Source organism: Manihot esculenta, chromosome 5, assembly GCF_001659605.2.
Source record: "Manihot esculenta cultivar AM560-2 chromosome 5, M.esculenta_v8, whole genome shotgun sequence".
Taxonomy (NCBI): domain Eukaryota; kingdom Viridiplantae; phylum Streptophyta; class Magnoliopsida; order Malpighiales; family Euphorbiaceae; genus Manihot; species Manihot esculenta.
In genome coordinates this window covers 6,916,518-6,927,711 of record NC_035165.2, presented here as the reverse complement: position 1 = coordinate 6,927,711, position 11,194 = coordinate 6,916,518, and the positions used below count along the sequence as shown (strand labels likewise).

The 11,194-nt window shown below is 32.3% G+C and overlaps 1 protein-coding gene across 1 annotated transcript; it reads right to left on the bottom strand.

Moving 5' to 3' along the window:
- Positions 1 to 3,905: 3,905 nt before the first annotated feature.
- On the bottom strand, positions 3,906 to 6,155 carry LOC110614795. Its single transcript, XM_021756457.1, has 5 exons — positions 6,108 to 6,155; positions 4,955 to 5,058; positions 4,710 to 4,829; positions 4,324 to 4,430; positions 3,906 to 4,132 (listed from the first exon to the last, which is right to left on the bottom strand). The coding sequence occupies exons 1-5, from the start codon at positions 6,139 to 6,141 to the stop codon at positions 4,003 to 4,005; spliced, it is 495 nt and encodes a 164-aa protein (XP_021612149.1). The 5' UTR covers positions 6,142 to 6,155; the 3' UTR covers positions 3,906 to 4,002.
- Positions 6,156 to 11,194: the final 5,039 nt, after the last annotated feature.

Below are 11,194 nucleotides of genomic sequence, written 5' to 3'. Positions count from 1 at the left end.
GAGGCGTCCTCATTGCGTCCTGTAATTAATTTCTTTTAGACTAGTATTGTTGTGAGCACTTTTTTCCTCCTTGAATTTAGGTATTTCTATACAAATTAAGGAGAGCTATAACTTAGTAAAAATTTTGCTACTTTAACTCTTCTTCTTTTCTAGCATTTTCTTGGGTTTTGACTTCGGCTCCATCCAATAATTTATTGGTGTAGTGGTAACTGACAGATATCGAATCCATCAATTAAAACTTATCTATTTTCTTTAGATTCAATATGAATTTATAGATAGAGTAAGTAAGTATCGATTTCATAGAGATCTTAATTTTGTTTAATTTAGATAACTAGTTGAATAAAAAGAATAGTTTAAAATACAAACCAATAAGTATTTATAAACTCATCTTAGGATTAAAGTTAATGCAATACAAGAAATATAAATATTATCGCACAAGGATTTTCTTTTGATAAAAATATATGCATCCACACAAGGATCTACAAATTGAAGAAAAGAGTTACGACGCTGCCACGGTGGAGACTGTCTGGAGCTATGACATTAGCGGCGCCAAAAAGGTGCCTGGAGTTGTGCTTTTGTGATGTTAGGAGACCTATAGTGTTGTATGCTGAATCCTTGTATTTTATTTCAACAATGAAGAATAGGTTACTAATATTAGGAAGAAAAAGAAGACGAAATTAGAGGAGAAGGAGGAGGAGGTGATAAAGAAAGTAAAGAGAATATAGCTAAGGTTTCTCATCTTAACATAATGTATATATACATTAAATTAACTACTCAAATTTAATAAAAATGGATGGTTAGGATTTAGAGAAAAAAAAAAAAGTAAAACGAAGCTAAGCTTACAAAAATGTAACTTATCCTTGTACAGCCGAAAAGATTAGATTGAAGTGGTATTTTTTGAAATTTGGAGTTGTTCATCGCCTTGAAGTACAAGTTTGTCTAAAACTGTAATCTCTCAATCTAAAAATTTTTCAATTCAATTTTTTTCGTTTCTTTCCTTAATTTTCACTTAAAAATTTGTGTAAAATTAAATTTTAAATAAAAATTAATCATTTATATTAAAATTATAACAAAATTATGAAATTTAATATAAAAAAAAATGAGTTTTATCACTTATCAATTTTGACGGTTTATTTTGAGAGCAGGGGATTGATTCGAAGGGTTATTGATTTAATTTATTTATATTGATTTTAATAGATCTGATCTGGGTTACTAAAATTTTTTAGACTTTGTAATGATTTTCTGGGGTATCTTATCTCCTTTTCCCGTCATGTTACATGCAAGTATTTTTCATGAAAAAAATAGAAAAAAGAAGAAGAAATCATTTCATTTAATTTCAAATTCATTTAAGCTTCATAATATTTACTTTATTTGAATGTTTGATTTGATTATATTTAATTTTTAATTGATAACTTAATTTAAAAATAAATTAATTATTTAATAAAATTATCTAAATTTTTTAAAAATAATTTATATTTTAATTAAAAAATATTTAAAAATAACTAAAAGAATATAATTTAATTTAATTTAATGATAACTGTATTAAAATTAAATCAGAATACAGTTATTAAAAATGGATAATGTTGAATTTAAAAATATATGATATAGTTTTTTAATTGATTAAAGAGTAACTTCAAAATAAATATGTGAATTGTGTTGGGATTCTGATAGCCTAGATAAATTCATATCTTGATATTTACCTACCTAACATACAAATCATTGAAATAGGCCATAACAAGAGAAGGAGGGGCGATAATTGCATTAAGTTCATTCTTATCAACGCTCTGACTCCTACCATCAATCACTCTATTAACCACAATTCCAATCTTTTTTCTTCCTTCAACAATCATATCGTTTTCCTGAAAGATTTATATTAGAACCCCAAAACAGAAAAATCTTAGAAAAATCAAATCAGATCACATTTATTTACTTCCATCTCAGATCTCCTTATAGCCGGCAAGGCAAGAACACATCCACGACCTCCTTTGTTCTCCACTTCCTCTTCATTATCAATGCCAAAAGATGCAGGTTTGCTTTGTGCATCAGAGCTGACCAGTTCATTTGAGTCTATTGAGTCAATTGATTCTTCTGTGTTTTGGATCCACCATAAATTGATCGGTTTAGGCAAGAGCTACCCGTAGTAATAATCTCATCGCATTCATTGAGTTTTTCATGAGAACTATACTTACCTATTCATAACTATAGAATTTAAATACAACCCTTGTGATGCTTAAATCCTCGGTCTGTATAACATCTACCAATTCATTTTCTCCTTTCTTTTGTTTTAACATCAATAACGATATTACTAATATTCAGATTAGCCATTCCTGATATATAATCCATTAACCTTAGGGTTTTGCAGCAAAAGTAATGTAATAGGTTGACAGTATTTTACTTTATACATATCATTTTAAAATAAAAATATTAAATTTCAATTATATATACGGAACTAATATTTAAAATTCTTATAAAGACACGTTACTTTTATCTTAAATTTTTATTGAGATTTAATAAAAAATAATATATGTTATCCGTTATTTATTTTAAAAATAATCTAAGTATTGTGATAAGAGTTTTAGTTTAGACTTTATACATATAGATTACTTTACAACTGTAGAGATTGACCAATATGTGATATTTTGTTGAATGGTGGTGGTCGCTAACCTTTATTAGAATGTTTCGATTTTCTAATTAGAATTAATATTTTTTATTATATTTAATGCACAAGAAAAGCAAATCTCACATTAAAATGTTCAAAATTTCTATGTAATAATTAATAAATTTTAGATTTTTATTTATAAAAAAATTAAATTCTTTTAAAAGACAAAAAAAATAATTAATTCTTTATATATTTTAAAGTGCAAAAAAAATATTTATTTATATATTTTAATTCTTTATGCGTTAATTCAACAACAGAGATGAAGCAAAGATGGAATGAAAGAGAAGATATATATAGATCCATGTGTGGTGGTGAGGGGCCATTCATTATCAAAATAATCAGACGTTATTGCACGTATGGAAAAATATTATTGGATTACCTTTTTAAAGCAAAGTCAATTATCAATTATACCTAGTATAAAAGATTTTAGATTAAAATTTTTCAAAAAATTCTGCTATTTTACAATTTTTTTATATATATTTTACTGAATTACCAATGCATTGCTCAAATTTCTAGTTATGGTAGATTTCACTCGCTTTTTTTCATACTGTTTTTATTATTATTTGGAAATTCTGAAATATGTATGGAAATATAAAATGATAAAAAATAATAAAAAATGTTAATAAAGTGTGTTGCCTACAATGTTTTATAATATAAAGAATTTGAATTAAATATAAACCCTAGATTTTATATTCTTACAAAATGATTTTAATGTCAATCAACTATATTTCAAAAAAAAATTGTCAATCAACTAATTATTCTCATTAATTAATTTAACCTTTATTTTTTTTTCTTTTAGAAAAAGAGGGATAGAAACCTTATTTTATTAATTTAGGCCATGAAAGCTCCAACCTATCAACATACAATAAAAATTTAATAGTAACAGGAGGCCATTGATGAATTTTCAAATTAAAATCATCACCAATGGTTAAACTAGTCAAACGAATAAATGAGATTTGAATTTAATAAAAATATATTATTTTCTTCAATTAATTAAGATGATGAATGCATGTATAATATTAGGCTTATAAGCATAGAGTCATTTTATTTAATTGTGTGCAAATTTGAAATGATTTATAAAAATGTTTTCATATCAAATTAAATCCATTCTAAAAGATTTAAAAACAAGTGAAATGATTTCATTGAAATCCACAATTTATTAATAACTTACAGTAAAACTATCTTCAAACCATAAATTTCAAATGTTGGTATGCAAACATAACATTAAATCAGTCCACTACTAAAAGAAAAGCACATATGGAAAACTAATTCCATTCTCTTATTGATTGATGAGGAGAACTCCTTTTCATAGGATAGAGAGACAATGGATGCAGCAGCAATCCCTATTCTTCTCCCTGGAGGCCACAGCTGCTCCCTCTCCTTGCTTTCTTCCTTCTTCCCTCATTTGTTTCGCTTGACCAGTGGATTCCTTGGGAGTTTGCTGTTCCTGACTCTTCTCCCTTCTTATTCTCCCTTCATTATTTTCACACACTGGATATTACTATTCAAATACAATTTTCAACCCCAAAAAATTCAAATGAACTATTGGTTTGGAAAATTTTTTCATAGACCCATTCATCATAAGCTTACTAGAATATTTGAATATTTTAATTTTGTGATAGATCGAATCTAAGTTAAAAAAAATCCTTTTGGTATTTACCTACCTAGCTTTCAAATCCTTGAAATAGGCCTTAACAAGAAAAGGAGGGGCGACAATTGCATCAAATTCATTCTCATGAACGTTCTCACAGTTGCCATCGTCATACTCCACCTGCATACATAAGAAAACACCTTACCTTTATTCATAAGCAGTTATTCTTAGTATCAAAGTAGTTTCAATATTTTTCCATTGGTTATTTTATTTCGAGTGAAGCTTGAATTCGAAGGTACACGATTGTAAAAATGATTTGAGTACTACTAAATTAATTTATTCCTACACATTAAACCTTACGAATTTATGCAATAATACGATTATTTCATATAAAACAACGACTAGTTAGGATAAATTATGTATCGGGAACTGGAAATTAAAGAGAGAAAGAATTCAAACCTTGAAGCATTTAGTGGCAGAATCAAAGGCTACAACACTGCCCATGCGTCTCCTACCATCAATCACTTTAGTTACAATAATCCCAATCTTTTCTCTTCCTTCAATAATCTTATCGTTTTCCTGAAAGAGATGTAATAGAACCCAGCAAAGGAAAAATCTTAGGAAAATCAAATTTGATCTCATGTATAGTGTAGGACTCAATTCTATGCATATCAAGCTCTGCGGATAAATAAATTCTTTACTACCATCTCGGCTCTCCTTATAGCCGGCAAGGCAAGAACAATTTCACGGCCTCCTTTATTCTCCACTTCCTCTTTCTTTTTAATGCCAAAAGACGCAGGACTTTCTTCTGTTTTACATATAATTTAAAAGTTAGAACAACGAAATGGTGCATATTCTATTTATTTAACTTTCTATGTATTTAAAAGTTTTAATTATCTTTGGAAGCTTCAAACTGAATAGTTTCATTAATAAATGAAGCTAAACAAATGAATTTACCACCTTATATATATATGTAGTAATTGGGAAAAAGTTTCCTATAACGTTGGTTTGGACAAGAATTATCTTAGATTAACTATAAACCGAGTTTAGATAAGCACTAGCCTTAATAGTCTCATCTCATTCATTGAGTTTCCAATAACAAGAGTGTGGTAATCCAAGTATATATCATGATAAAGAGTTTTAATTTAGACTTGATTGCTTGGGAATGTAAAGATATATAGGTTATTTTATTGCAACAATAGAGATTGACCAATAAATGATATATCTAATCCTTGTTAGATTATTCAATTCTGATGTTCTAATTAGAATTAAAATTTTTTTATTAGATTTTATGCGGAAAAGAAAATTAAATCCCTTATTAAATGTTTAAAATTTCCATCTATTAATTAATATATTTTAAAATTATATTTATAAAAGAAATTAAATCTTTTAATGATGTTAAAAAGCTGATTGTTTATCTATTTCAAAAAAAAAAAGCTGATTGTTTATATATTTTAAGGCGCGAAAAATTTTTATTTTATATATTTTAACTGTTTATGTATTAACGAATTTTTAAAATTTTACGCGCGAAAAAAACTAAATAGTTATTTAATAGATTTAATAATTTTGAACAGATCTTAGCTTAAAAGAGAAGATTTCTAAATAAATTAGAAAATTGAATATATGTGCATATAATTTTCCCATAAAAAAATTGAGATCTCTTGCATCTGTTATTTAGATCAAAAGACTTAGCTGTAAATTGTTTCTTCTAAGATAAAAATCACAGAAATTTACTAAGAAATCAACATGCAAGAGATTTTCTGAAAAGACCAAAACAAGCCCTTTCTTTTGGAGAAGAAAATTAAATAAACTACTAAAAACAATGGCAGGCAAGTGCATCAAGATAATTTATCTCACCTTTCATCTTTCCCTTATCCCTAAAATTGCTCATTTTCAGATCTGCAAAACTCTTGATCAAATCAAATAAAAATAAATACATAAATAACAGCAAAAAATTAATTAAGCATAATTCAATTGCTGAAAAGAAACCTGTAAAACACTTAAAAGATCAAGAAACCTGTAAAACCCTTAAAAGATCAAGAACACAGAAACACAAACACACAACTCAACAGTAGAATGGTGAAAGAGAAACTGATATATAGCTAGTTTTTGAGCGTTTGGTTTCATGAATGACACCTGCAGCTATATCGGTCCATGCGCGGTGGTGAGGGCCACACATGACCAAAAAAAATATATTTTATTGTATATATAAAAAATAATTAATGAATTACCTTGTAAAGAAAAGTTAATTTTAAATTATAAATAATTTTTACAGAATAAGAGATTTTGGACTAAATTTTTTCAGAAAAATATACTATTTTACAAATATATATATTAGCGATGTGCAGCTCATGTTTTTAAATATTATATATTCACGATGACATGGAGCAACTAGTCTTGAACTTTACGATAAATTTGGATCGGGTTTAACTTTTACTGCGACGTCCGATAGAGATCCACGATGACTTTTCGAAAAGAAAATTTCGAGATATACGACTTTCAAAAGTGTGAAGAGGGTCGCAGATCTATCATAAAGTTCGATATGAAAATATCATCGTTTAGGAGTCAATTTTGCATTTTAATTATTTTTTTAGATATTTTCATAATTTTGCATATTAAGGTTTTGTTTCTATTATAAATAGCCTCCCTTGGTATTAGAAACTCATTTTTCAATTTTTGATAAATTTAAATAAGACTTTTCATTTTCTAACCTATATTTTCTCTTATTTCGTCTTAACAAAACGATATTGATTAAAACTCCTGATGGAGTCTAAATAGTCTTTTATCATATTGGTATCAGAGCAAAGTTCGACCACGGCAGATAACCAAGAGGCGCAATTTGCTGCGATTGAGACATCTTTGGTAGAATTGAGGGAGATGATCGGACAGCTGACCCTGCAGCAGGGAATCCACCAACTTGTCGCCGCCGCACACCCCCAGCCAGTCGCCAATCCTGTGGTTGTCAATCCTGTGCCTGCAAATCCCCAACAGAATTATCAAGAAGGTTACAAGATCAAGATAGACCTTTAAAACTTTTCTGGTTTGTTGGATGTGGAATATGTTCTTGATTGGCTGGCAGAGGTTGAACGTTTTTCGAAGTTATGAACGTGGAAGAGGATCGCAAGGTTCCAATTATGGCATATAAGTTAAAAGGGGGTGCAGCAGCCTGGTGGAATTCGATTCAAAACGAACGCTATCAAAGGAGGCTGGAACCCATACGAAATTGGGTGTTATGAAGCAGATAATTGAACAACGGTTTTTACCTAGCGATCACGCTCAGGTTTTGTATAACCGGTATCATGACTGTGTACAGGGGAATCGAAGGGTGGATGAATATACTGAGGAGTTTTTGAGGTTGCAGGTGAGGTGTGAACACTGTGAGAATGAAGCCCAGCAGGTTGTTCATTATCAGAGGGGCCTGAATCACGAAATTCGTTATATGATGGGAGTAGCTGCGATTTTCACCTTGGCAGACACTATTGAGATGGCAAAAAGGGCAGAAGAGCGTGTTGATTGGCAACCACGACAACAGTACAACCGAAATTTCAATTACAGAAATTATGGTTCGACAGGGATGCAGCAGTAGAGAGGCAATTACAGCGGGCAGCCTTCTAAGGTTGTAAATTCTGGCAATCCTCAGAATACTATAGAAGAAAGAAGAGACAGTAAAGGAAAGGTAGTCACCACTATAGCAGACAAAGGAGGCAGAACCAATCCTTATCAGAAGCCAACGGGAGACATATGTTACCGCTGCAGGCAACCTGGTCATCGATCAAATAATTGTCCAGAACGTAGAGGAATTAACATTGATCGCTGACAGACTAATATAGTTGAGCAGGTGGATGACGATGACATATTTATTGCTGGTTCTGAAGATGGAGAGGTCACCTATGTGGTGAAGAAAATCTTATGCTCTACAAAATAGGAGGATGAGACGCAAAGAAGGAAGATTTCTAGGCAAAGTGTCGAGTAGGAGAGACAATTTGCAGGCTAATTATAGATAGTTGTAGTTATGAGAATTTGATAGCCAAGCAATTGGTGGAGAAATTGCAGTTGGTTATACAGTCGCACCCTTCGCCATACAAAGTCGGATGGATTAAGGAAGGTCCGACAATTAAGGTCAACAGAATCTACAAGATACCTATCTCAATCGGTAAATCTTATACTGAACCTGTTAATTGTGATGTTGTGGATATGGATTGCTGTGGAATTTTGCTAGGTCGCCCTTGGCAGTTCGATGTTGATGCTTTGCATAAGGAGAAGGAGAATTCATACATGTTCACGTGGAATCAAAAGAAGATTACTATCTTGCCTTCCGGTTCTGGGAAACATTCTAAAGTGGAAGGAAAGAATGTTGTTGTTATTTTCACTGGAGTACAGAGGCTATCAAGCGCAGTTAAAAAATCTGGAGGCACACTGGCTTTATTGGTGAGAGTAAAAGGTACAATGGAGGATGTACCATCTTTACCATCACCCGTCCAAGAGCTGTTGAAGGAGTTTCCTAAGATAGTGGAGGAATCATTCAAGCTTCCACCTCTGCGGAATATTCAACATCAGATTGATCTCATTCCTAAATCAAAATTATCAAATCTGCCTCATTACAAGATGAGTCCAAAGGAGAGTGAAATCCTCTAAGAACAGGTTGAAGAATTACTGAAGAAGGGGCATATTCGGGAGAGCATTAGCCCCTGCGGAGTATCTACCCTATTAGTTCCAAAGAAAGATGGGACTTGGAGAATGTGCATAGATAGCAGGGCCATCAACAAAATTACAGTTCAGTATCGATTTCCTATTCCACGACTGGATGACATGCTAGATCAGCTATCCGGGTCTAAAGTCTTCTCTAAAATCAACCTTAAAAGTGGCTATTACCAAGTTCGGATCAAGGAGGGAGATGAATGGAAGACCGCCTTCAAGACTAAGGAAGGCATGTATGAGTGGCTGGTTATACCCTTTGGTTTGATGAATGCACCTAGCACTTTTATACCACTCATGAATCAGGTTTTGCATCCTTTCTTATGCAAATTTGTGGTTGTTTATTTTGATGACATCTTGATTTTTAGTAGCAGCGAAGAAGAGTATTTGCATCATCTCCATCAAGTCATGGTAGCCTTGTAAGAAAGTGAGCTGGTTATTAATCTTAAGAAGTGCATTTATATGATGAAGCGTGTTCTGTTCTTGAGATTCGTTGTTCGTGCAGAAGGGATACATATTGATGAGAAGAAGGTAGAAGCAATACGGAATTGGCCCATCCCCAAAACTATTTCTGAAGTTCGCAGCTTTCATGGCCTTGCTACTTTCTATCGACGGTTTATCAGAAATTTCATCAGCATTGTTGCCCCTATTGCAGATTGCTTGAAGAAAGAGAGAGTGTAAAAATTTGCTTGGACTAATGCTGCCAACAATAGCTTTGAAGAGATTAAAGATAAACTTACTTCTGCCCCTATTCTTGCTATACCCGATTTTAATAAATTGTTTGAGGTTGAATGTGATACTTGTGGAGTTAGGATTGGTAGAGTGTTGTCACAGTCTAAAAGGCCTATTGCTTTCTTTAGTGAGAAATTGAATGAAGTTAGGAAAAAGTGGTCCACATATGAGCAGGAGTTATATGCAGTATTCCAGACTTTTAAAACTTGGGAGCAGTATCTGATGGGGCAAGAGTTTATTATTCACACAGATCATCAATCTTTGATTCATTTTAAAACTCAAAAACATGTGAATAAGATGTATGCTCAATGGGCAGCTTACTTTGGAACCTTTCATTATGTCATCAAACATAAGGCTGGCCCTAGTAATAAGGCGGCAGATGCTTTGAGTAGAATAGCTGCTCTGTTGATTACAGTTAATCAGGAGATTGTAGGTTTTGAATTCCTGAAGGATTTATATGCTACAGATGATAACTTTGCTAATATATGGGCCTAGAGTTCAGACTCACCAGTCTGCTGATGGGTTCTTGATACATGATGGCTTTCTTTTTAAGGAGAATAGGTTATGCATCCCTCGATCTTCTTTGCGGGAAAAGCTAATTCGGGAGGTCCATGGAGGAGGTTTGAGTGGTCATTTAAGGCGTGACAAGACTATTATTGGATTGAATGAGCGTTTTTACTGGCCACAATTAAAAAGGGATACAGGTCAGATGGTCCAGAAGTGTCCAGTTTGTCAAACTTAGAAGGGACATTCGTAGAATACAGGCTTATACAATCCATTGCCTATTCCAGCACATCCTTGGGAGGACTTGTCTATGGATTTTGTTCTTGGTCTTCTACGTACTCAACGTGGATCTGATTCCATTTTTGTTGTTGTTGACAGGTTCTCCAAAATTGTGCATTTCATTCCTTGCAAGAAAACTAATGATACTTCTCATGTGGCAAAACTGTTTTTTCAGGAGGTTGTTCGCTTACATGGTGTTTCTAAGACCATTACTTCTGACAGAGATGTGAAATTTCTAACTCATTTCTGGGTGACTTTATAGAAACGTTTTGGAATTGAACTTCGATACAGCAGTTCTGTCCATCCCCAAACTGATGGACAAACTGAAGTGATGAACCACACGCTTGGCAATCTTCTGCGATGCATTTGCAATAACAAGAAAACTGCTTGGGATCTTACTCTTGCTCAAGCAGAATTTGCCTACAACGGTGTTGTCCATAGCTCCACAAAGATGTCACCATTTGCTATTGTGTACAGGAAAGTCCCAGCGTATACAGTTGAACTTATTGTCCTTCCCACAAGTTCTCACAACAGTATTGCAGTAAGCAACTTGGCAAAGGAGCACGTGGATGTTTTCAAACATGTATAACAATATCTTACAGAAGCCAATGACAAATATAAAGTTACAGTTGATAAACATAGGTGTTGTAAGTTCTTCAATGTCGGTGACCAAGTTATGGTGTATTTACGCAAGGAGCGTGGTGGAGGACAGAAAAAGCTTGACGCCAAGAAGA

Coding starts and splice junctions, on each gene's coding strand:
- LOC110614795 (XM_021756457.1), bottom strand. CDS start 6,141: ATGAGCAATTTTAGGGATAAGGGAAAGATGAAAG. Junction 4,830..4,954: donor CTATAAGGAGAGCCGAGATG/GTAGTAAAGAAT, acceptor CATCTCTTTCAG/GAAAACGATAAGATTATTGA. Junction 4,431..4,709: donor CTGCCACTAAATGCTTCAAG/GTTTGAATTCTT, acceptor TTATGTATGCAG/GTGGAGTATGACGATGGCAA.